Source organism: Bolinopsis microptera, chromosome 1 (assembly GCF_026151205.1).
Source record: "Bolinopsis microptera isolate Bmic1 chromosome 1, MBARI_Bmic_1.0, whole genome shotgun sequence".
NCBI classification, from domain to species: Eukaryota; Metazoa; Ctenophora; class Tentaculata; order Lobata; family Bolinopsidae; genus Bolinopsis; species Bolinopsis microptera.
In genome coordinates this window covers 20,886,586-20,914,582 of record NC_087072.1, presented here as the reverse complement: position 1 = coordinate 20,914,582, position 27,997 = coordinate 20,886,586, and the positions used below count along the sequence as shown (strand labels likewise).

At 38.6% G+C, this 27,997-nt stretch overlaps 1 protein-coding gene across 1 annotated transcript; it reads right to left on the bottom strand.

Moving 5' to 3' along the window:
* Positions 1 to 119: 119 nt before the first annotated feature.
* On the bottom strand, positions 120 to 27,982 carry LOC134824246 (DNA helicase MCM9-like). The gene is made up of 11 exons (XM_063836067.1): positions 27,812 to 27,982; positions 27,458 to 27,638; positions 27,036 to 27,221; positions 26,137 to 26,291; positions 24,676 to 24,791; positions 23,431 to 23,552; positions 23,110 to 23,287; positions 19,427 to 19,599; positions 19,027 to 19,178; positions 18,254 to 18,415; positions 120 to 203 (listed from the first exon to the last, which is right to left on the bottom strand). Exons 1-11 carry the CDS (start codon positions 27,980 to 27,982, stop codon positions 120 to 122), a joined length of 1,680 nt encoding a protein of 559 aa, XP_063692137.1.
* Positions 27,983 to 27,997: the final 15 nt, after the last annotated feature.

Genomic DNA, 27,997 nt, shown 5'->3' with positions numbered 1-27,997 from the left:
CCACTACGTAAAATATGACCCGAACATTCTCCATCTAATCTTCTTGCTCTGAGAGGGGGTTTGAACTCACAATTTCTTAAAAAGCTCACGAAACTTTTTGTTTGCCCTGGTTTCACTAATCAGCTCAGATCCTGTCCGTGTCCAAGTCCCTCGTTCAGGAATTTCAGATGGCCGGCTGTTTTCCTCTTCCATGGCTCCACTTCCTGAAAATAGTCATGTGTTAATCATTCTCGATTGGTGATCGGCTATGAAAGAGATTTAAGGCACTGTGGTCACTTAAGACAGTGGATAAAGATGTATATGTATTAATCGTTTCACTGAAGAAACGTTGAGGTTGAAGAAAACTTGAGTGGCAGTTCAAAAGAATATTATACTTATTTGTGGTAAGTTTGTTATGATACAGTATGTCTAGGACAGACTAATCTTGTTTGGAAAATAGTTTTTCGGGGTCATAGGAGCGGGTTATAAGGTATGGATATGACGTCTCTAATTCACTTCCCAAGGTTCATCAACCTTCGGATTTAAAAAAATTTAAGATTATGCTGGGCCTGGTTGGCCCACGGAGAGGTTGCATGTCGGATGCTTTTGCCTACTCATGGGGTATGGCAGCAGTCTTATGGGAGGATGCCGGTGGAATCAGATTGTTTAGTAAATGATGTGGTAAGTGTTGCTGGGGTGTAGTCCATAGATGAACGCTCAGTGGTGGCGGTGTGAAGAGAGAGGCGACTAAGACGACGTGTAAGTAGTTGCTATGTTACAACCAGTTCTGGTCCAGCTCTCTGGGCACTATTAACCATTTAGTGTGGTTTGCAAAGTTGACGATGGTGGAGATGTGTCGGTTGTCGAGTATGTCATGACAGAGAGGTAGTTGTCCAGGAAATATTGACCTCTTATTTTGGGAACATTCCTTTTAATTTTTTTTTTTTTCCCCCCCCCCCCCCCAACCCATCCTTCGGATGTGGTCATAAACAACTTAGTATACCGACGATTATAAATCTGCGATTAGCTAAATAATGTAGGTGAAGGGTGATGAAGTAACATAATTGTGAGGTGACTGAGTGATCAGCGTGGTGAAGCTGATGTGAAGAATGGAAGACCTGGAATATTCCTTTTCATTCCATGCTCGATGCTAGTTCAACTTTGAATGAAATTATTCCAATTTTGGTCAATTACATTTTTTTACTTTTAGGGGAAGCAATGACAAAATGGAGTTCATCAAATGGTAAGTTATCTTTAGTGGATGATTTATTTGGCCACATTTGTGCCAATACAGTATCAAATCCTTTAAAAACAGTCAAAATTGGTATGAAAGAAATCATTTGAACGCACTGGATTGACAATCGCCAGATAACCAATGTCTTTTGTTGTCTTAATAAAACACAGATTTGTCAGGTATGTAGTATAAGTATTTTGTATCCTAGTTTTGAGCAGTAAACCAAGCCATTCATAATTTAATATTTCTCAATTTTTAAATTTTTTTACACAACTGTTTGGCTTATGTTCTTAATTCCCTTAATAGATCTCATTCTGTGCTAGGTTTGACGAGATTGGAGAGAAAAAAAACGAGCTGTTCGATTACACTGTCGGACATACTTCAGTCACATTAGTCTACCATGTTTAACCCCATGTTTGTCATAACATGTGAACACAACATACACGGTGACATGGACTGAAGTCAGTACTGGAGGAGCTATTACACCAAGGTTCTTCTTTTTAAAAGACTCCCTCTTGATTATATTTGTCTGATCAGGCTGCAATAATACTGTTAAAGATAACATAACTGTCAATATGGAAACTTTGGACAGTTTTTTGAGGTATTTTTGTAGTATTGAGTTTGTAGTACATGACAATTTGTGTCTGTTCAGTTTATAATTCGGAGTTACAATGCCTCTGTTTGGAGTTCAACTTTTACTTCATATATCTTTTGATATGAGCACCATTTGGACACAGATTTTATTTCATGTTGGATGACTCTTCCATGACATTCTCAAAATGTAGGCTTCTTAGATTACTTCGATTGGAACTGTTTATGATAACTTTCTTATTATTAATTATTTACTATATAAAACAGTACTAAGATCAAGAGGGTATGTTGAGAAATCAAGAAGAGCCATCAGAAGACGGGGAACTCAACTAAAAAAGAGTCGTTTCTTCAGGAGGTGTTATGTGGCGAGTCAACACCCATGCTTTCTAACCTTTTCATGCGATGATAACTCAGAGTGTGAGTAAAACTCAGATTGACATAATTAGTAGTGGTGTATAATTCAATTAATTAGTAAGATCTTATCAGAGGATAAAGTGTGGCCCGTAAAAATGTGGATGTAACATAAAATTTGTGTAATCAATTCTTGCAATTTGGAATTATGAAGAAACAATTTCATAACACAAGAATTAGCCAAATTGTATCGGGCCACGTTTACCACATAATTGGGGGTTTTCACAATTTGACCCACCTTCGCCTAATACAGTTGAAGAATTATCATGAATATTTCAAATTTATTTGGGCAAGAGTTTTGTTCTATTATGATCATACGGACCCTTATGAATAGTTATTTGAATCAGCATACACGAGTGTACATACAAATCCTTCTGCCCAGGTAGAATTTATAAAGAACATGTTTGATGAAGGAGCAGGAGAGGTTGTGTGCGTTATACTGCTTATTAATAAACCAGATAGATGGTGGACATGTCGCAGTGTTCCTCGAGTGCTTTCTAGATCAAGGTGATCTACAGTAACTCACGAGACATTTTTTTAAATTGATTATAGATTTTGTGGGGTATGGTAGTTATTATCTTTTTGGGGTTTCAGATTAGGGTCTTAGGTTAGGTGTTCTGAAGGTCGGTGCTCGAAGTTAACTTAAAGGGAAACTGTACAACATTACTACATTATAACGTAATATGTGATCTGTAAATTAGATTTTTGATTATCAATTGTCATATTTCAGATTCTTCACGCATGAGGAACAAGAGTCCGACCATTGTTCCATTGCAGAAAAGTTATTCTTGATATTCTGACTGATGTTTTTAGGTAAGAAAATAAAACGCAGATGTTCATAAAGTATTCAGCTTGATTAATGTCAGATATAATATAATATGTTATACGTTTCACAAGACTCGTTCTCTAAATAATCATACCCAATTTTATTTTATTCGATGCGCTTGTGAACTTTACGTGGTTGGTTCAGTAAGCAGCTTGATTCAAATCCCCTGAACAAACTTGTTGTTAACGATAGTGATTTCCTCACGAAATTGCCGAAAACTTCTTATTGGTGATTAGGTCACTTTTGGATTTGTTGCAAGGTTTAGGACTGTAAGATAGCTTGAAAATCTTGTGAAAATGTCATTTGATTGCTGACTCGCAAGAATGTATTTCATTCCAACCGGCGGAAGAGAGATCAAAACACACGACTGATACACCAAGATGGTCGCTTAGTGTTCAGGTTTCAGTTTTCCTCGCTTTACGAAATGTATACATAAGCTAGACCAATCGTACAACCCCAGAATTTATAAATTCCTGGTGCATGGACAATGTAAACAAAATAGAGGTACGAATACGCATCAAGATGCTCCACTCTTCTTTGAAAACATGTGCATCGCATATATTTCGGGACTGAATAGAATTAACTCCTGATACATGATACAACGTATCCAAGTATGGGGCAGCGCTGCTAGCCAAATAAAACCATGACTATGAAGTAGCTTGTCTAGTTAATTCGTCATTCTTGTAGGAAACGGAAAAGCGAGGCAAGTTGCTTTGCTAACATTAAGTGAAACAGAGGGAAAAATTACTCACGAAAAGAAGATTGTTACAAAAAAATACTGATATGAAACAGTTTTGATCACCAAGACATATCGTTTCCCGTCTATATGTTGATAAGTTTGTCTAGCACCGTACAATCCACATCCCATATCAGCCTTGACTGCTAGGTTTCCCTATGATTACCAAGTGTTATTTCTGTCCGCTTTATGATTTCTTCTTTATGGCTATGAGAAACTATCCGATTTCCTAAATAGCGAGGTGGTGGTAGAGATGGTACAATACTGATAGAAGGTAGCGCTCAACGGTACTTGGAGTTGTTTCAGTCATTACCTTTCTTTAGGGGATTGTTTTGAAGTTATTGAAGTGTGAGCTGTTGGTCTAGTTTAGACTTGTGTGTGCTAATTTATATTTACAACTGTAAATTTAGACCTGAAAAGTTTTCAGCGCAATAATTAATTAACGAAAAAAAGTGTGATTTTTGAATGTTTCTTGATAATTTTACCACCATTGTCTCACTGTGAAATGTCGTGTAAACGCTTCTTCGGACTACTTCCTAATTGAGCTGAAGAAAATAACTGATCGTCAATTGTCATGTACCCATAGAGTGTATTCTCAATTAACAAGCATTGTAAGTCACTACATCATATCGCTCAAAAACCAGAGTGCCCATATGTTATGCATGTCGGAGCCATGAGCATAATAGTGAAAAAAAAATGGTGTGCACTGCAAATGAAAAGGATTGACAAGCTCATGTCGTTTTTGCTTGAGCAAGATTCCACCATGGTACGTGTGTGGGGACTGGGAGGACCTTCACATGTCAAACAGACACAAGCTTTGAAATTATGGTCTGATAAAAACCATCTGAGAAATCTTAGGTGCACCTGCGATTTGCATGAAATGCAATGAACGAAAAGAATTCACGTGTGTGCGTCGCTCGATAAATTCAGTATTAAATATGTAAAACACAACATTTTAATTTAATACAATAATTGTAAGTAAAAACAAACTTTTCAAGTAAAAATAATTTAAGATTATATTGCCATATTGCAACCAAAATATTTAATATCATAATAACCTAGTCAAACTTAAAACATCGCTAAGAAACTCATGAAAATTAGATATATTATGTAAAAATACTTTTTTACTATATATTATCGGGTGATACTCATTAAAAAATATTTGTTTCAACTCGATCGGGGCGCGCATCTGGCAGGTTATAAACCTACAAACTCTATTACTCGAACATTGATTACTCAATCATAAATTTCTATCATAATAAGCGCGGCGTGCTAGCACTTAATTATATGTCAGCGCCGAGCCTATACTTATCAAAAATAAAATAAATTTCTTAAGCAGGAGGCGAAAGTTATTTTAAAAATATTTCATTAATGGATTGAATTTGAAGGTTTAAATTTTCATAAATCTATAGTCCCATAATCTTTGTTGCATTTTGTAGCCCTGCGCGCACGAGTTCGGCCGGTGCCAGCGAGCCTTCGTTATTTGTGACTTCGCCACAAAAACAATTCGTGCATTGATAGGGGTTACGACGTGATACAATTAAATTCCATGTTGGCATATAACACACAATTTTAGTTGGCGCATGTTCTGCATGAGCCAGAACGGGCAGTACTTGGACTAATATAAGGCTGGCAAAAGGGAACCATTTGCTTTGTAATAAAATATAAATATAAAATGTGTCAGTATGGCGCAAATGCATCATATTTGATAAATTTCTCGACGCTGTCGTCGGGGGTGGAGTTATCTGACAACGCATGCCCCTACGAATTCGCGTCACACTGGTGAGCAAGAATTTTGTTTGTTGTTTAGTAGTGTTGGAAGGGAAACATTACTTGATTAATTCATCCATTAGGATTTTAATAACGTTGAGGCTAGATATACAGTTCATCTTAGAATATTGGGATAATTCTTATTATATGATTAGATTTTATAAACGAACCTGGCATACAAAAGAGTGTAATGCGGAGGTTGGCTGGATCTTCTATTATAAATACGTCAATCAACTTTACAGAATGCTTGCATAGAGATAAAAACAAACTATTATCAGACTATTCATGCAGCATGAGTAACTGGAGGATAAGCCATTCGGGTAAAAAACGGATCCGGAAAAGTCAATGCGCACTCGGGTCCTTGGTATTGTCGTCGGTATATATTGTTCCTTTTTTACGTTTGTTTCTTAGTTCAAACGAAATAGTGAGCTCTTAAATATACAGATTCTCTAAACCGAATAAGTATGAATGAATGAAATACATGACAATCCGCACTCTATAAATTAAAAGCATGAGTAACTCGTAGTGATGTACGATTTCTAGAAAGTTTACATTACATTGGCGCTAAAAGTGTCCCTCGTGATCATGTGATTCGCGCATATGTTCTGTAATGCGCTGGGCACCTCTCAAGCTTAAATTATTCACACATACTGAGGCAGTCAACCAACCGAGCGGATCTCTTTTTTGATATTGATATGTTTTGATTGTTATTAATAAATACCAAAATTTAAATTGTTTTACTAAAAAATTTTTTTACTAATTAACGGGTGATACTCGTCAAAATTATCATGTTCCAACTATTGACGTCGGACGTGTCCAATCGCGCTCGTCCTGGTAGGTTGGTAAACTTCCTATATACAAGCCTGTAAGAGCTTATTTCATAACGTTGTATGACCCGCCGCACTCGAATGCGCGATTTCCCCCTGTATCGATAGAAACTCTACTACAGTGAAACGACGTGGGTGTCAAAAGTGATACAATTTTTGTTGTGATGTGATTTTGTAGATTTAATTTTGTATCTATTGGAATTTGGTTATTCATTTTCGGAAATGTGTCCTATCCTTATTATTAAGACAATAGCTAGACAAGTACAATGCTGAAATTACCTGTATACTGTTAGAAAAATGACATGATTATATTTTAATACTTTCAACCACTTCTATATAATAAATAATTTTAACGCGCCTTATGTTATGTTGTTTCCCTTCGTGTCCAAAAGCAGTATATAATATAATACACGTTAAAAGTTAGGTTAATGTTACCGCGAGGGTGGTAAAGTATCATTAGAGGTTGGTAGACTAATTTGATTGTTAATATTAATCCTTCCTCGTTGACGTGATCGTAATCAGCAGCATAAGAAAAACTATAAAATCTTTACTTTCAAAAATTTTTATACTTGTTGTTGCGCGATGCACTCTAACTGGGTGCTTCGACGCCAGCCAAAATGCTTCTCGCAACAATGCGGTGGCAATTAGATTTGGACCAGGTTCTGTGTACCATTTGTAAAATGCTAATTTAATTTTTATTATTTACCTATCTTCACAATTACATTCACACCTTATTGAACAACCACGAGACAATCCCGGGAAAAACAAACCAAACGATAGATTTCTCGCTTGTTAAGGATCGCTGCTTGAGATCGGAGATTTCAAAACTCCAGTTTGACAGTTGAAGTTCTTTTTTCAAACTTTGGTTACGTGTCATACTTGATGTCTAGAGCACGTTAGTTCGGACAGAGTTGATCCTTAAAATAACTAAAACTAGCCAAATGGATTTAAGTAAATACATTTAAGTAAAAATACAATTTTATTTTCCACAGAAGAATCATACTTATTGAATAATAAATAATATACCGATAATTCCATTAATAATCATTAAAAGTAGCCTTTGTTTTTGTAAAATTCAAAACGAAAGCCGGTACGCTGACTGTGAACGCGCGCGGGCCTTTCTGCAGCTGCCTAGCTTCAAGCTTGTAGGCCGCTACATTCAAAGCCGCCGCGCGGCCCAGCTGCTGGGGTGCTCTCATTAAACTATTAAACTTGGTCAAAGGATAGTTATTACCAATTCCTAAAATTAAATCAATTAATCATGTTTAATATGAGTATTCAACACTACTCGACACAAATCATTTGACGGACAATCAAAATTCAGTCGCCCGAAACAAAAATCAAATGTTTTGCTTTTTCGTTTCGGCCGACTGTTTGAAACTCATTACTATATCCGACTAATCATACTTTATAATGGTTAAAATACAAAGTAAAAGATTTTCCTCGATGGGCCGGCATTCGCAACGCGAAACGTTTGGTAGACAAACGTGACAACACCACCAGCCGTTAATTAATATGTCCATTGGGTGGACGGGATGATAAAGTTAAAGAAGATGTGTTATTTTCATATTTGCCTACACTGTCCAACCAAAGTTACTTTGCAATACTGATTCTAGAATTTATTTACACGATAGACGATATCAGTTCCAATAACGTGTGACCCAACAGATGGGATTGTGGAAGACACGACTTTTTCATTAACACGTGCTGATTACCCCCTCCGTGAGCTCACTATCTACGGGGAACGTTGACCGCCAGCATGCACTGTGTCAGATCGTTTAATAAATTTTACTTTAAAATGGTTGCGGCGATGGTGTCAGTGAGAGACGGTTAAGGTTAGGTGAACTTTGGTGCAAAAAAATATAATAATTTTACTTGATTATCTCAAAGTTAACACATCACTATATGTTAAGTATACAAAACAGTTTACAGTTTATTCAAAGAACAATGTCCGAGAGCAGAGGAGAAGATTTGGAGGCCTATACACGCATTAATGTTGGTGTTTAAATTTGGTATTATATTTTAGGGTTCGACCGAAAATGTTGGTCGGTTGGTTAATAGGGAGCAATCACTGTCATTAGGAATTAATCAGATTAGGAGCACAATTAGAATCAAATTGGACATATTGTGTATTGTGTATGTGAAATCAGTGAAACTAGAATGAGGTTAAAATGCTAGCCGCGATTGTTATGCGCGCTAACATACTAGCTGCTGAAAATAAAGAAGTATATGCATGGGATAATGTCGTTTGGCGGGCAGCGCTGCCGATACCTGGATTATATTGTGTTTTAACTTAGAATTAGTGAACATTTTTGTCATTCCATAAAGCACCATACCTGTTTTGGGCATTCATCAATGACTTTTTTTTGTAATTTATTTTAACAGAAGAACAAGAGGTATTAAAATTAAATGAGCAATTTTACAAAACTCATTCCACAGCCACAATTGATTTATAGATGAATTGTTTAGTTGGTGAAGGTCGTGATTAAAACATATTGTCTTTCCTATGAGCTATGGGTGAAACAGAGGAACATTGAAAATTGGTATCTCGTCTTAATTATCTTAAAAAATTCCATTAGGCACGTAGTCTATATAGGGTTCTCTACAGCTAGTAAGTTATTTTTTAAAATAGAGGTGTTTGGTTATGACCATTAAACATAAAAATCGCAACCAAACGTTGGGAGCCGAACGGTTTAACTCTAGCCCATGTTTGAATTTGTCTACATACCTTTTATGGGTCTCCGAATAGATTCTTATATTTCTTCTGAGTAATATATTGTGGTTTTATTCTGAACTGGGGATATTAGGAATTACCTCCCAACACAGAAATAGCAAAAACCGAGATTGAGATTCAAAGGAGAATGTAAATTTGTTTATATATGATTCTGGCAGTAAGGCATTCTTAATACGTAGATACGTCCCAAGCACTGCTTAGTTTTATGTTAAGAGATTGTATGTGTGGTTTCCAACTTAATTTACATCAATATTTGATTTAACTTTTTACACATAATTTGTTTATTTTGTTATATCTGCAACATTCAACTGTGATATAAATAAAATCAATAGAGTTAGACGAATTATTCTGTAATAAACCCTTGGTGTCGAGATTACTCCATAGATCCCAAATTCGGATACACTACTGTAAGTGAGACCCGCAATCCAGTAGGGACTTCAGCGGTAAGCTACAGCTCCTGTTGGTAATCGACTCGGAAAACAGTGGTGGTCCCGTTTTTTGGGTTGGTAATGATGAAACAGATTCTAAATTCAGTTGAGACAAAAAAATACCGATTCTAGTAAGCTTGCTAATTCTAGATCAATGTACAGACCAGAAGAAGAAACAATAAAATGTCTCTCAAAGCAATCAAGGATTTGAGGACCACTTACCGAGGATTGTCCAATATGCGATTCTTAAAGTGACTGAGTATGACGATGGATTGCTTGTGCGAAAAGTTGTCACTCATTGGCTTCATAGGACTTCTGCTTGAAGATTCAGTAAACAGAATCAAGGATACTGATGAAAGCCAAGATGAATATCTGTGTACAGATGCTAAAAAACAACAATCAAAGTACGAGTGATACTGTGGTAGAAGAGGCAAAAGGAGAAAATGGAAAGGGGGGAAAAGGGGGGTGCGGTTTCAGATAATGATCAATGTAAGTGATCCATCTCGGATTAAATTAGGAACATGCAATTGTTGGGAAGTCTGACAAAAATGTGAGGAAATCATATGGTGTTATAGTTAATGGAGAAGAAACATATTTTTGCTTCCCTCAGGGCTGCAGGGAAAGCAGTTCATCGACTGAAATGACTAAAGTGGCCGACAATTTCACATCAGGCAGTGCTATGGAATCAGTGACAACCCCTTTTGATGATTATGCATCACTCTGTATGCAGAAACCTCCAAGAGGTCAAATCAAAGGAACCACTGAAGTTTTGAAGAGAAGACTTGCTTTGTGGCAGGCAGGTAAGCTAGAAGAGCTGCTGCGAGAAGGACAGGAGATTCAGAGGAGATGGGATAAGGGGGAAAAATAAACATGGCCATGTTTGAGGAGAGTCTTCACTCGATTCATGATGAAAGGAAAAGTCAGTGCAGCAATGGGTGGATTGGTGAAAATGCCACCGGGATTCTTGAAACTACTCAAGATGTGATTAAAAGTGCATGAAAGGAGAGCATCCCAAGAACATCACCTGCATCCAAGGGAAGTGTCTGCGAGTGGACCAGTGAGGAGGGTAGAGCCGGTTATATTCGACAGTATTGACGTGGGAATCGTAAGACAAGAGCAAAGAGGTACAGGGGCTGCAGGGCCTTCAGGGATGGGATGCGGAGCATGTAGATGAAGACATGTGTTCTAAACAGTTTGGTAAGAGTGTGAGGATATATGTAATGCCATAGCAGGGATAGCAAGGAAACTATGTGTCCGGAATTTGGATCACGCTGTTGACCTCAAATGAAGCATGTCGACTTGTCCCCCGGATAAAAATGCCTGGAGTCACGGCCAGTAGGCATAGGTGAAGTCTTAGAAGGATTAATAGGGGCGAAAACATAATGACCCTCTACAGAAAGATCTGGTTGGAGCCACTGCTCCTTTTCAAAGTTTGTGCTGGTCTTCAGGGAGGAGTGGAAGCAGCAGTCCATTGCTGCAAGGGACTGCTTGAAGACCTGAAACTGAAGCGATCATCTTTAGTGGATGCAGAGATGCATTCAAACTTGCTGAACCGAGAGGCTGCTCTCAACAAACATGAACATCGTTTGTCCAGATGTTGCTACTGACTTTATGAACACCTACAGGAATGCATGCTAGATGTTCTATTGTAGCGAGGAGATGAGCAATCTTTTTAGTGAGAAGGGAACCACACAATGGTGATCCAGCCTGCCATGGGATTTATTTATGCCTCTGGGTAAAATACATTGATTGATGCAGGAAACATTGAGAGAAAGGTGACTAAATCTGGTATGCTGATGACTCTGCTGCTGGGGAAAAACTGGAGGGAAATAAGGAGGTGGTGGGACTAAACCTCTGTATTAAAGACCACTCTTTGGATGAAACCCTAAAATCTTCTAAAACATGGGTGATTGTCAAGCCTGAGCACGAGAGAAGGCGCAAAGAACCATATTCCCAGATGTCAATGTGACAAGCATTGTTCGACGATATCTGGCAGAGCCTTCATCGGAACAGACCAGGAAACGAGGCTTTTCATTGAGGAAAAAGTTCAAGAATGGTGTTGTGATCTTAAACAGTTTAAATGATTATCAGCATCAAGAGTAACCTCAAATAGCATCACGTGCATACATGTTTGGGCCCCTTAGTAAAAGATGGAACTGATGTGTGTGCGGGAACTACCCAGGAGTTGGCAGATAGGCTCACTCCTCTAGAAACCAAGTTAAACACGTGATGGTTTATCCCAGCTATCAGTAACAGGCTGTTTTAGCTGCACTGATGAACTAAGGAACATATTGGCTCTACCACAAGATATGGAGGATTGGGTATACCAGTTATGATGGAAATGGCAGACCGAGAGTACATTTCTCTGTAGAGCACAAAAAACCCTTAAAGAAGCTATTTCTCAAGCAGACTAGACAACCTACACAGAGGAATGGAGTCATGTAAAGGAGTGAAAATGAAGATAACGGACAGAACGGAAATCTATTTTAATCGACAAAAACAAGCAGAGAAATACGCCAGGAGCTCGAGTCAACACCATGGCAAAGTTGATGTTCCAACTAGCGTCTGAGAAAGGGCGCAAGTGCTTGGTTAACAGCACTACCTTTAAAAGGTATGGTATCTGATGATTAAACACAGTTACTCAGATGCATAGCTCTCAGATACAACCTGGACTTATAGGACTGCCCTCCTAAAACATGTAGTGTGGTACAGAAATATCAGCAAACCATGCCCCACAATTGCGCTCATATGCAAACTTGGTGGATATGTGTCATGCGGCACAAACTAGCTGAGAGAACTTTGCAGAACTAATGATGAACTGTGAAATGCAAGGATGTGCAGAATGAGCCAGTTTTCTTCCAGTGATGGTCTACGTTACCAAAGGGAACAGTCCTAGGAGACCAAGCCGGCGGGACATTTCTGCAAGGTCGATTTGGAATGCTTCAGAATGAGGGCATTTTTTTGATGTAAGGTATTTCATGCCCCAGCCACCTCCAATGCAAGCAAACCGATACCAGCAAAGTACTGTTCCATGAAAAATGAGAAAATGCGATTTGTTACAATGCAAGGGTTCTTGAAGTGGTGGAGAAAGGAAGCTTCACACCTTTAGTGTTTCGACTTCTGGTGGAATGGGTGGTGAAGCTGACGTGACTGGTCAAAGAAGCTGGCCCCAGTAAGATGGCGTACCACATGGCCAGAGGTTCTTCAAGACGCTGTAGGATACATAAGAAAGCGCCTCTCGCTTTGAAATCCTCAGAACAACCAGTGATGTCTCTCCGTGAGTCAGAGGTGCGAGAAAATACTTTGTAGTTATTAACAGTTCTAGATCTTAATTGAGCCACAAGACAAGGGTAAAATTTTTGATTGTTATGGGAATTTTTTGAATTCTTAAAGGGTTGATTTTTATATAGGGTCATTGCTATATTAGTGTATATTGTTTGAATATTTTATTTTTAAAAAAAAAACCTTAGGGTTTGTTGATCTACAGATACGTGTCGAACTAGAGTAGGGTGTCGAACTTGAGTATGTATACGAATTTACCATGGTATAAATCATCTTCACACCGTTAACTGTGGCAAACAATCAAATAAGGTTCCTCCAAAATTGTATACCACGTGGGCAATATTCTTTTATCATTCAATTCTTCTAAAGTATTCTAACCAAATTACGACTTTAAGGTCATCATCAATAATTTAAGGTTATTGCTTATTCGCCGGGACAACTTTATACCGGCATACGCCCCCTTTAATTTTTCATTCATAGATAAAGCACAAACAAGTGATACATTGGGGTGTATTGTCAACACTACGTATAATATGACCGAACATTTCCATCTCATTACTTGCTCTGAGAGGGGTTTTGACTCACATTTCTTAAAAAAGCTCAGAAAACTTTTTGTTTGACTGGTTCAATAATCAGCTCAGATCCTTGTCAGTGTCCAGTCCTCGTTCAGAATTTCAGGTGGCGGCTGTTTCTCTTCCCATGGCTTCCACTCCTGAAATCGTCATGTGTTAAATCATCCTCGATTGGTGATCGGCCTATTGAAGAGATGTAAGGCACGGGGTCACTAAGACAGTGGATAAAAGATGTTTAAGTATAATAATCGTTTCACAGAAGAAACGTTTGAGGTTGAATAAACTTTGTTGCAGTTCAAAAAGAATATTTTATACTTAATATTGTGTAAGTTTGTTATGTAAAGTATGTTAGACAGACTAAATCTTGTTGAAAATAGTTTTTCGGGTCATAGGAGGGGTTAAAGTATGGAAATGACGTCTTATTTCACTTCACCAAGGTTCATCCAACCTTCGGATTTAAAAAAATTTAAAGATAGGCTGGGCCTGGGTTGGCCCACGAGAGGTTAGCATGTGGTTGCTTTGCTACCTTCTGGGGTATGGCAGTCTTATGGGAGGATGCCGGTGGAATCAGATATGTTTAGTCAATGATGATGGAAGTGTTGTGGGGTGTGTCATAGATGAAACGCTTCAGTGGGGCTTGGGTGTGGTGAGAGAGGCGAACTAGACGACGTGTAAGTAGTGCTATGTTACACCAGTCTGGTCAGACTCTCTGGCACTATTAACCATTTAGTGTGGTTTGCAAAGTTGACGATGGTGGAGATGTGTCTGTTGCGAGTAGGTAATTGCAGAGAGGTAGTAGTCAGGAAATATTGACCTCTTATTTGACCTCTTATCACATCCTGCGGATGTGGGTCATTTAAAACAATTAGTATACAGACCGATTATAAAATCTGCGAATTAGCTAAAAAATGAACTGTTGAAGAGGTGTGAAGTACAAATAGTGAGGTGACTGAGTTGATCAGGTGGTGAAGCTGATGTGAAAAGAAGACTGAATTATCACATTTATTCCATGCTAGATGCTAGTTCAACTATGAATGGAATATATTCAATTTTGGTAAATTACATTTATTTACTTTTAGGAAGCAATGAGACAACTGGAGTTCATCAACGGGTAGTATCTTTAGTGGATGATTTTTTTGCCCATATGTGCCAAACAGTTTCATCCATCTTAAAAACAGTCAAATTGGTATGAAAGAAATCATTGAACGCACTGGGATTTGGACAAACGCACAGGCTAACCAATGTCTTGTGTCTTTATAAATCACTGATTTGTCAGGTAATGTAGTATAAGTATTCTTGTATCCTAGATTATGAGCAGTTAACAAAGCCCTTATAATTTAATATTTTCAATTCTTTAAATTTTTTTACAACCTGGTTGAGCTATGTATATTAATCCCCATTTATGATCTACTTCTGTGCTAGGTTTGAAGAGATGGAATCCCGAGAAAAAACTAGCTGTTCGATCAACTGTCGAATTACTTCAGTCACTAGTCTAACATTTTAACCCAATGTTTGTCAACATTGTGAAACAAAAAACACGGTGACTTGGCTGAAGTAGTTCTGGATGGAGCACTATTACAACCTAGGTTCTTCTTTTAATGACTCCTCACTTGATATTCTGTCTGATCAGGCTGCAAACATCTGTTAAGATAACATACTGTCAATATGGAAACTGTGGACAGTATTTTTGATGGTATTTTTGAAGTATTTAAGTTGTAGTACATGACAATTTGTGTCTGTTCAGTTTATCATTTCGAGTTACAATGCCCTCTGTTTGAGTTCAACTTTTTACTTATTATCTTTTGATATGAGCCATTTGGACATGATTTTATTTCATGATGGCTGACTCTTCCATGAAACTTCTCAAAATGTAGCTTCTTAGATTTACTTCGATTGGAACTGTTTAAGATACTTCTTATAATTAATTATTTAAATAATAAAAAAAGGTACTAAAGATCAAGAGGGTTGTTGAGGAAAACAGAAAGAGCCATTCAGAAGACGGGGAACCTCCACTAAAAGGAGTCGTTCTTACCGGAGGTGTTATGTGGCGAGTCAACACCCAAGTTTTCTACACCTTCATGCGAGATACTCCGATTGTGAGTAAAACTCTGACTTGACATAATTAGTGTGATGTATACTTACAATTAAATTTAGTTAAATCTTATCAGAGGATAAAGGAGGAGGGCCGTTAAAAATGTTGATGTAACATTAAATTATGTGTAATCAATTCTTGCAATTTGGAATTGAAGAAAGAAACTTTCATAACACAAAGAATTAAGCCAAATTGGTTTTTAAACGGAGTTTACACATAATTTGGGTTTCAGCATTGACCCACCTTCGCCTCATACAGTGAAGAATTATCATGAATATTCAATTTATTCTGGGCAGAGCTTATGTTCTATTATGTTCATTCGGACCATTATGAATACGTTATTTGAATCAGCCATACTCCGAGCTGTTACATACAAATCCTTCTGACCAGGTAGAATTTATTAAGAACAGGTTTGATGAAGGAGCAGGAGAGGTTGTGAGCGTTTTTATAGGCTTTCTTAATAACCAGATGATGGTGACATGTCGCAGTGTTCTCTCAGTGCTTCTTATGATCAGGTAGATCTACAGTAAACTCACGAAGACATCTTTTTAAAGATTTATAGATTTTGTGGGTATGGTAGTTATTATCTCGTTTTGGGGTTTCAGATTAGGGTCTTAGTTTAGTCGTTCGAAGGATCGGAGCTCGAAGTTTATTAAAGGGAACTGTCAACAATAATACATTATAACGAAATATGTGAAACCTTCAGTAATTAGAATTTTTGATTATCATTTGTCATAATTTCCAAATTATTCAAGAACTGCACAGAACAAGAGTCCCGACCATGGTTCCATTTGCGAAAAGTTTATCCTTGATATTCTGATGATAGTTATTTAGGTAAGAAACTATAACGCAGAAGTTCAATAAAAGTATTCAGCTTGATTAATGTCAGAAATATAATATAATATTGTATACGTTCACAAGCTCGTTCCGCTAAGATCATACAATATTATTTTATTCGATGCGCTTGTGAACTTTACGTGGTTGGTTCAGTAGCAGCTTGATTCAAATCCCTGAACAAAATTGTAACGATAGTGATTTTCCTCACGAATTTGCCGAAACTTCTTTTGTGATTAGGTACCCTATTGGATTTGTTGACAAGATTAGGACGGTAAGATAGATTGATAATCTTGTGAAATGTTCATAGAATTCCTTTGACTCGCAAGAATGTATTTCATTACCAACCGCAGAAGAAGAGATTCAAAAACACGGGACTGATACACCATGATTGGTCGCTAGTGTTCCAGGTTTCAGTTTTCTCGCTTTACGGAAATGTATAGATAAGCAGTCCAATAGTACAACCCTGAATTATAAATCCTGGATGACAATGTAAAAAAATAGAGGTACGAATACGCATCAGATGCTCCACTCTTCTTTGAACTAAAAAAAAAAAAAAACTTATTGTGCATCGCAATATTTCGGGACTGAAATAGAATTCATCCTGATACATGATACGTATCCAATTGGGCAGCGCTGCTAGCCAATAAACCATGAATGCCAAGTAAGCCTTGTCTTGTACTTCGTTATTCTTGCTAGGAACGGAAAAGCGAGGCAAGTTGCTTTGCTACATTAAGAGAACAGAGGGGAAAAAATACTCACCGAAAAGGGAAGATGTTTTACACAAAAAACTGATATGAAACAGTTTTGCTCTCCAAGGACATATCGTCCGCTATAATGTTGATAAGTTTGTCAGCACGTACAATCCACATCCCATTTCCAGGCCACGCTAGGTTTCATATGATTACCAGAGATATTATGTCCAGCTTTATTGATTTCTTCTTTATGGCTATGAGACACTTTCCAGTTTTCCTAAAATAGCCGAGGTCGGTGGTAGAGATGAGTCCAAAACTGATAGAGGTTAGCGCTCAACGGTACTTGGAGTAGTTTCAGTTCATTACCATTCTTTAGGGATGTTTGAAGTTATTGAGTGTGAGTGTTGTTCTAGTTAGGACTTGTGTTTGATAATTAATTTACAAATGGTAAAATTTTTAAGAACTGAAATGTTCAGCGCAATAAAATTAATTAACGAAAAAGGTGTGATTTTTAAATGTTTCTTGATAATTTTACCACCATTGTCTCACTGTGAAATGTCGTTTTTAAAACGTCTTCTTCGGATATTCCTATAATGAGCTGAGAAATATAACTGATCGTCACATTGTCATGACCCATTAGAGTGTATTCTCCAATTAACAAGAGGTAAGTAACTACATCATATAACCGCTCAAAACCAAGGAGTGCCATCTGTTATGCCTGTCGGAGCATGAGCATAATAGTGAAAAAAAAATGGTGTGCACGCAAATTGGAAAAGGAATTGACAAGCTCAGGTCGTTGATTGAGCAAGATTTCCACCAGGTACGTGTGTGGGATGGGAGGACCTTCACATGTCAATCAGACCACAAGCCTTTTGAAATATGGTTCGATAAAATACCATTGAGAAATCTTAGGTGCACCTGCGATTTGCATGCAATGCAAATTTGAACGAAAAGAATTCACGTGTGTGCGTCGATAATCTCAGTATTAAAAATAAGTAATACAACATTTTAAATAAAACAAAATTGTAGTAAACAAACTTTAAGTAAAACAAAATTTAGATTATATTGCCATATTGCAAAAAATAATAATATCATAATAAACCTAGTCAACTTACACATCCGATAATAAACTCATGAAAATTAGATATATTATGTAAAAACTTTTTTTACTAATATATTACGGGTGATAACTCATAAATATTTGTTTCAACTCGGCGCGCCTCTTGGCCGGTATAAACCTACAAACTCTATACTACTCGAACATTGAATCCTCATCATAAATTTCTGTTTGTGGACAATCTTTTGAGGAACTTTTGACTCAGGATTGGTGTCTCCGTTAATCAGGGACTGGGTAGGGATCGGAGCGCGCTTCTTTTCTTGACGGTCTAACTCTTTTCGTAGTTCCTTGAGTAAATGTCAGTTAGGTTGCTGGTCTTCTCATGTACTTATAAAAGTAAAATATCACGGGTCAGAGACGACTACTAGTCTTTATGAAACCTCTAATACAGATCTCTAAAAATAGCCCAGCAACCTTGGCTCTTCTAAATGATCCCTAGAACAAATCCTAAAAGCGCCTGCCGGCAATCTAAATCTATCGTTATCCAGTGTAAGTGTAAACATACACTTTTCCTGAGGCCTATTTAAATTATAATAGCCAGTATTTCATTTGGCAGGATTAGTTAAGCCAGCCCAGTCCAACTCTAGGGTGGACATGCTATGCGCGCCATCACTAGTATCTGCATTCTGCAGGCTGTGTGAGGAGTGGCTCGTTGTCTGGGGCACATCCCCTATTGATCCAGGGGTGGAGCCCCCTTCCTGGCAATTGTCCAGCACATCAGAACCAAGCCAGTGCCAAGTACTGTGTCTGTGCTAAGTATTCAGTATTGGAGCGGCAAGTGACCAACATTTCACAGCAGCTGTGACAACAACAGTCCTTATCACCCAATTAGGCAAATGTTTCGATAGTTAAGTTAACAAACTGCTCAGGAGGGGGTGGATAAAGTTAAAACTACTACCTGGGTATTGACATGGAATGAGGGGACCTCTACCAGGTCATCAGTCTCCAGTACAGGGCCTCGTCGTCTGGTGGGTGCTATTGTTTGTGGTGCAGGCTCATTGCTCTCACCGTAGTTAGGAGGTAGTCCCAGTACTTCTAGTACCAGTGTCTCTGGGGGTCAGGTTTAGTTGGTTGTGGCTCCTATATGTCAATAATCCTGCTATATTCTAAATATCATTAGTTATAAAGTCGAACTCTTCCCTCTGACATTTTAGAAGGTCCAATATTAAGCTAGTTTTTATCATAGAGAAGAATGCTACCTTTTAAATAACGAATAACGAATGGGCCCAACAATATATTTTTGCACCAGGAACTCATCATTAACGTGTAAAACAAGGTAGTGACATTTAGTAACTGACTCTGTTTGTTGAACTCCAGTTCAGGCTGAGCAGGGAAGACAGAGTGAAGGACACTAACACTCCCGAGGAGGGAAGAGTTGAGCATGGTGCACTCAACCAGGGATATGGTAACTATAGCGTCCTCTAACTCCACTCTCTCGTGCATCATCAGCTTAGCGTGCGCTTGTGATAACCTGGTGATTAGGGGAGTCTATAAATGATTTAAACTGCTACTGCTAGTGAAGGAAGGGGGGGGGGGTAACAGTATGAAAGGTAGAAAGTGTCAAATAGAGGCGACGTAACGGCTTAGTGTGTACAGCCTGAAGTAGGGTGCACTAACACTAATGGCTGATAACTGATGTTTGGCGCTGTTTTGCGTTGTCCAACAGTTTATGACATGCGGTTACAATAACAGAGCTATTACAACTACCTTTCTCTATGCAATTCGCCACACATCTCTTAGTCTTGTTTTTTGAAATAATCTGTTTTAAAAATAATACTGTATAATGAGAACCCAATTCTATCTTAGCATGCTCAAAGCAAAGTTGTTGATCGCATACGTCCTTGTCTGGATTCAAGGACAATCCTGTAAGTACATTTAAAATGTAGATCCCACATCTCAATCCTCCAATATTGAAAAGCACAAACAGGCTAAGGACGTCTGGTTACTGGTATGGAGATTGGAAACACTCCGATTCACAATACTGAATTTAACCGTCACTTATTTTCAGATGCTAAGAGAAGTGTGTTGACAGAGCTGGTTTATAAGCCATGTTCTAGAAGCGTCGTCACAGCAACCCAACATCTCTCCTTCAGAGATAAAGTAGACGTCTGTGATGGAAACCCAGACACATTCTATCACTCCATCATGAGGGAAGATGAAGAAACAAGTCCGTTCCTCATTGTCCACCTTGGCGGAACATACCGGATCACGAAGATAACTGTCGTGAACGTCCACACGGGAGCTTATTGTGCGGGTGAACCAGATAAATGTGTAGAACGTCTTGACGGAGCGAAGGTAGAGGTACTCGCAGGTAGGAAAATAAGTATTCTTTGTTATTGTAGATCTCACCAGGCCCTTTGTACGAGGCTTCTTAATGGGGCCAGGGTGGAAATATTGACAGGTTAGTAAGGCTTTAACTAGTATTAGTCGTGTAGCAGTGGACAATACAGTCCTACTGTGATTTAACTATACGAGGAGTTAGTTAGGATCTTAAAGATTGATAGTTCCCATAACACTAAACGAAAACTTCAGTAGGTGTCCCTGCTAAAGAATGTGGACGAATCAGTGTCACAGACTACACACTGAGTGCTGAATTTCAGACTTATGAGATTGAGTGTGGAGAGGAAGGAGTAGAGGGGAGTGAAGTGAAGGTCCAACTAGTGGACACAAGGGTACCTCTGGAGATAGCAGAGATTGGAGTTCTCGGCTACAAACCAATCAGTAAGTTTCAATATTGGGTCTGCTTTATGATTAGATTATTTTATGTGGACATGGCTTCTTAAAACTGGGCACGTTTTAAGAAGTCATGAGCTACTACATATAATAGTATACAACAACAACAACAACAACAACAACAACAACAACAACAACAACAACAACAACAACAACAACAACAACAACAACAACAACAACAACAACAACAACAACAACAACAACAACAACAACAACAACAACACCAACAACAACAACAACAACAACAACAACAACAACAACAACAACAACAACAACAACAACAACAACAACAACAACAACAACAAAAACACATATAATACAGTAATCGTCCCATTGACCCCTAAGGGTCAATACAAGGAACGATAGGGTCGTTTACGACCCATCCTTTCTAGAGGCTATAGATGACAAACCAAAATACTTGATTAAACAAATTTTATGCACGAATGTTCAAAATCGATTGGGCTACATCATTCACTTCGGAATATGAGCTTAATGAGTGACTAACAATTAGATAATTATGAGACATTTTTATGAATAACTTATTAAAGAGATAGCAGGAGAATACTTACATCATTAATTGCCCTTTTTTAAATCTCACGATCTCACACTTCTTGTCTCAGAGAAGATAGGGCCAGCTGAGGCCTAACTCTTTGCTGTTCTAACTTCTAGTCTCAGAGGGCCAGCTGAGGCCTAACTCTTTGCTGCCCTAACCTCTAGTCTCAGAGAAGATAGGGCCAGCTGAGGCCTAACTCTTTGCTGTCCTAACTTCTAGTCTCAGAGAAGGTAGGGCCAGCTGAGGCCTAACTCTTTGCTGTCCTAACCTCTTGTCTCAGAGAAGATAGGGCAAGCTGAGGCCTAACTCTTTGCTGTCCTAACTTCTAGTCTCAGAGAAGGTAGGGCCAGCTGAGGCCTAACTCTTTGCTGTCCTAACCTCTAGTCTCAGAGAAGATAGGGCCAGCTGAGGCCTAACTCTTTACTGTCCTAACCTCTAGTCTCAGAGAAGGTAGGGCCAGCTGAGGCATAACTCTTTGCTGTCCAAACCTCTAGTCTCAGAGAAGATAGGGCCAGCTGAGGCCTAACTCTTTGCTGTCCTAACCTCTAGTCTCAGAGAAGATAGGGCCAGCTGAGGCCTAACTCTTTGCTGTCCTAACCTCTAGTCTCAGAGAAGATAGGGCCAGCTGAGGCCTAACTCTTTGCTGTCCTAACCTCTAGTCTCAGAGAAGATAGGGCCAGCTGAGGCCTAACTCTTTGCTGTCCTAACCTCTAGTCTCAGAGAAGATAGGGCCAGCTGAGGCCTAACTCTTTGCTGTCCTAACTTCTAGTCTCAGAGGGCCAGCTGTTGGCAACATGAAGCCACTGTTCGACAATATCATGACACTTGAAAAACTTACTGCTACTTTACTTCGGCTGACTTTTATTCTGTGCTGTTTAGCTAATTTCGCTGTTTCTTTTCGTTTGCCGTGTTACTAGGAGGGGTCAAGGGGGGGGGGGGGGGGGGGGGGGGTGGGGGCATGGTCCCCCTGTTAAATAAATATAACGTATGAGGGGGGAGGGGGGGGGCATGATCACCCTGTTAAATAAATATAACGTATGATATGATGCAATCGAATTCTTACTACTGGTCCCCCTGTTAAATAAATATAACGTATGAGGGGGGAGGGGGGGGCATGATCACCCTGTTAAATAAATATAACGTATGATATGATGCAATCGAATTCTTACTACTGGTCATATTTTATATCTTTATTTATGACTAATGAGTGGTCATGCATAAAAACCAAGTATTTGTTGAGTAATTACTCTCAGATTTGGTATTCATAAAACTCGAGTGCGATCCACCAAGTTCAAGTAAGAACTCTGATTAGTATTGGCGAGAACAATTTATTATTAATATTTTCTAATAATATAACGAATTTATGTTGTTACAAGAAAGTTTTACCTAATTTAGAAAGAACTGCTCAAAGTTAGAAAGTATATATAATCCAATGGCAATTTGTATCAGTCCCTGTGAATTTTTGAGAAGTAGGTTTAGTTCTATGAACTTCTCAGAGATAATATCAGTCTCACGCTTATCAACTTGAGCTTGAGATAATTGTTTGTTAGCAGCTTGTGGGAGAGCAGAACTGGAATTGCATCATGGGATTGAGAGGTGATGGAGTGAAAATTATTAATTAAAGCCTATAATCTGATTTCCCGAACAATTCAAAATAACGTCACACCACAACGAACGTGACGTCACACCACTCACCTAACTAAACTCTCCAACATGCGGATAGTAGTTCGGGACACGTTGCGTGAGATCTGTTCCCTCTGAAGTCTGTAATACCTTCCCAGCACTTCTTTAGCTGGTTTTGTAAGTTTGGGAGTCAGACTCTTCACGTGTGAGACGTATTGTTGTAGTTCTGTGAAACTCCACAGTGTGTCCGCTAATGGTATCGTGTGTTAAAATGTAGCTGGTTTAAGCTAAAAATGAACAGATAGTTTTTAAATACAATCTCTTAAGGGCGAATTTAATTCATCACAACTTCTTATTGTTTATAAGGAACAGCACGATGTACTTATAATTTACCCGTATAGTTTTTGAGAATATTGTTCTCCTCGATAACAGCTTGCTCCTTCAGCAAATATCCCGCTACCAGACTGTCCCAGGTAGGCGTGTGGTCGTCAAACAACACTAATATCAGGTCAAACCTAGTGATAAGATAATATTTTACTTAAACTTAGTGATAAGATAACATGTTACTTAAACCTAGTGATAAGATAACATTTTACTTAAACCTAGTAATAAGATAACATTTTACTTAAACCTAGTGATGAAATGAAATGAAATGAGGTATTTATATCCCGCTCATATGATTAACCAACAACACAAGGAAGGTGGTTAACCATGTCAGAGCGGCTGACTGTGAGTGATGAGATAACATTTTACTTAAATCTAGTGATAAGACAACATTTTACTTAAACCTAGTGATAAGATAACATTTTACTTAAACAGTTAAACCTAGTGATAAGATAACATTTTACTTAAACTTAGTAATAAGATAACATTTTACTTAAACAATAAGAAAATATTTTATTGGCCGATAAAAGTAGTACATATTTTGAAATTTTGGTGTTTCCTCAAAAAGTGTTGCACGTTTCGTGTGAAGTGTTGCACGCTGTCGTGTGAAGAGTTGCACGTGTCGTGTGAAGTGTTGTACGCTGTCGTGTGAAGTGTTGCACGCTGTCGTATGAAGTGCTGCACGTTTCGTGTGAAGTGTTGCACGCTGTCGTGTGAAGTGTTGTACGTGTCGTGTGAAGTGTTGCACGTGTCGTGTGAAGTGTTGCACGTGTCGTGTGAAGTGTTGCACGCTGTCGTATGAAGTGTTGCACGTGTCGTGTGAAGTGTTGCACGCTGTCGTATGAAGTGTTGCACGCTGTCGTGTGAAGTGCTGCACGTGTCGTATGAAGTGTTGCACGCTGTCGTATGAAGTGTTGTATGAAATGTTGCACGCTGTCGTATGAAGAGTTGAACGTGTCGTGTGAAGTGTTGCACGCTGTCGTGTGAAGTGTTGCACGTGTCGTGTGAAGTGTTGCACGCTGTCGTGTGAAGTGTTGCACACTCTCGTGTGAAGTGTTGCACGCTGTCGTGGGAAGTGTTGCACGTGTCGTGCGAAGTGTTGCACGCTGTCGTATAAAGTGTTGCACGCTGTCATTTTTGGCGGCGGTGTTTCTAAATTGACCTGCAGCTGCGTTATCGGCATGCGGTCACTTGCTACGTAACGTGAAAATGTCTGCACTTAAGACATACTACTGAAGGGCTACAGGCCACTACCTGCTGAGAAGTGGGGTGCCGATAGGAACATTAGCGGAGATGGGCTGGGTGATATCGTAGGAGCCTCGTGGGTTGGTAGCTGCCAGCACGGTGGTTCTTGTGTTTAACTTACACACCTGAGGTGGCATATGTTATGTTTCACAGTTTGTAGTAGCATAACGAGTCAATAGATTGTCACTGATTAAGAGCGTACGGAGGGACGGATAAGGAAGATGGTGACTGTAAATGTTGTATTTAAATTCATGGTGAAATTGATTTATGAATATAATTTCGCTACTTTTTACACTAAATTCCTTTAAGTAAGACTATATATATAAAAGCTATAGAAGAGTATTCAACATTTGTTCAATAGTCACCAGATCATTAAAACTCAGCCATTTATTACATTATCTGTAAGTTAGACTATTATTACTTGGAGGTTTCAACATAGCGAATAGCTTAGGTTAATAACAGTTTATTAGTTAATTTAAGTCTTTAATCATTTAAAGCTCCTGGGCTCCATAATATAAAGAATTTGTTTCACTTGTTAATTAGTTGATAATTCTAGCTACATATAAATAGAATTGTAACTACGTTCCGATTCCGATAATTATTATCTAGTTTTGTAGTAGTTATCTTGAATTTAAATTTTGTGTCCCAGCATATGTTTTTAAAACTTCTATATTTTATATAATTTTATTTCATATTGTTTGCTTTATTAAGTATGTAACACATTTTACTGTTCGAAACAAATATCGATAAAAATGTAATTTTAAATAATTTCAAAAATTTGTGTCACAAAATCACCAGATGAAAAATAAGGCTTGCCCAACTGGTCTGCTAAGAATCCACTAATGACACTTGGTCATCAGGTCATCATTTAAAACAGCAATCGTTTCTCAAAAGACTCTTGTTGCTGTCAGAGCTCTCTATCTGGAACAGGCCTAGCAGAATGTTCTGGATGTCCATTTCCTGCACTTCACGAGAACATTGAGGCTTCCTTAGTACTCGATTCTAAGCTTGATAAAGCTTTTAGGTAGGTGGTACCGGCGCGGCGTAGATAATTAATGATTTATGTTAACTAATCTATGCTAACTAATTTATGTAGTAGTCAATAACTAATCGCAGATTGGGTCCCGTTTCCATCACGTTACACAATACACATTATTAATTAGTATGACATGCTTGGTATTCACTTTTAGTCTTTGGTCCTAAATATTCTCTGTTTCGTGCGATCAGTATTTACTTTTAGTCTCTGATCTTTAGTTAGGTTTGATTAGTGGGGTTTAATTATTCCAGTCCTACAAAGCACGCTGACTAATATGTTTTATTTATTTCTTTTAACATGAAATGAAAGATGTCGAATCTCTTGAACATCAAACACCTGCCTGGATGTTTTTCTACTCAATGTGACCGAAGAAAGCAAAAAATTTAGAAAACACTAAACACACTATCCTTTTAGTAAGCACTTTATTTTCTTACCAGTCCAGCTTTAGCAACACTGATAGTCTGTTGTTCCATGGCCTCGTGTATAGCCACCCTATCTGTCTCCCTGATAGAGCTCAGCTCGTCTATACAACACACCCCACCGTCAGCCAGTACCATAGCTCCAGCTTCCAGAGCCCACTCTCCACCCTCTACGGAGTAAAGTGGGTTATTTATCATGGTGTCAGTCCAACAAGCGCTTAACCTTTGCTTGGTCATTATACAGTATTTTGAATAGAAATGATTTTAAATTTATAAGATCATCTTTCATCACAAGTCCTCAAAGTTGGAGAAGAGACAACTGCTGAACAAGTATTAGTTTTTTCTGCCCTACCTAGGATGATTTAATAATTTACAGCCTCATACAAGTACAACAATCTACCATCTGCTCTTGGTATCTTACCCAGACAGTTGTTCTAAATCTATTCTACTATTCTAGCTCAACTAGTTCACTGTAATTCTCAACCAGTCTGACGTTCGGTTGACCTCACTGAACTTCATGCTACAACTGTAATAACGGTATATACAGTGTATATGAACGGTATGAGATACCGGGTTTTACTTGCTAGAAGAGCACTTGCAAGGAGTACTCAAGAGACTTTTCTGTACAACTTGCGGGTGCTTTGATCACTGGAGTGTTGTAGTGTGGACTGTGGGCACTGGGCAGCTCTGTATTACAGAAATGTATTATTTCTATTGGTGGAAAATCGTACCACCCTAGTAAGTGTAATATTCATCATCACATGCTCAAGTGAAAAGTTTGACTTCCCAGGAATAATTTGTTCCCAAAATAACCACCTTCCTCTACACAGAGCTAGCATTTCTCTGACGAGTCACCCTCACGTGCTCTCACGTGCTCTCACGTGCTCTCGCGTGACCAGCGTCATATTTCTAACCTTTAACAGCAGCCACAGTCAGTCCTGCCTTAGTGCACCCAATACCAGTTGTGATGACTGACCGGGGTGAGAGCTTGCTGGCGTACTTTAGGATCTGGGACTTGCCGGTCCCTGGGTCCCCTACCATTAGCATGTGACACTCGCCCCTCACCTTGCTTCCTCGTCCGTCCATATGGGTCACTCCACCTGTTTAATGATACAAATTTATCTGCTGGGGTTTAATTTGAACAGATAGTTTAGATTGATATTCTGGATGATCCACCATTGTTTAAATTTATTCGTTCTACTATTTGTAACATTTTTGTAACATTTTTGTAATATTTACGTCGCAAATTTGCTCAATTCCCCTTGTATTGTTGTTTTCTTCAAGCTATTTTTAAGCCATTTAAATATTGAACGACCCATTAAATCAGTTCCCTCACCCAGAATAACAAGGAATGCGGCCAGCTTGACAATATAGAGCTGGTAAACGTCCGGACAGAATGAGGCCAGAAGGAGGTTTCTCCCGGACATAGGCCTGTCCTTGTAACGCCGCCAGTGGGCGTAGTGTTGGGAGATGGCGTTATCTGTCACGTCCAGATTGCATCTCTGTTCGTTGTGGATCTGTAATGAGGTTCGAGCTGGGCAATTAAATTAAGAAATAAGTAATAAATATGCAATTCTAAAAAAACGTTAGGCATCTCTGCATCTGAAATTTCAAAATTTCTGTAATCCGCGGAGACCTGTCTATGACAATATAATTTTCTTACGATTGTTTTGTAAGCGAGCGTATTCACCTGAATGTAGTTAGCATGTAATACAGTCTCCACACTGCACCTCGTGTTAGTTACAGGAGTATCCCATATCTGTGTCACAATACCAAATATGGTCACATCGTCCCCTGCCTTGCACGTGTCCACTAGATCGTACTCCAGTACTGCCGTCATATTTCTGGGGATCGTTCCCATATAGTCTCTCCAGCC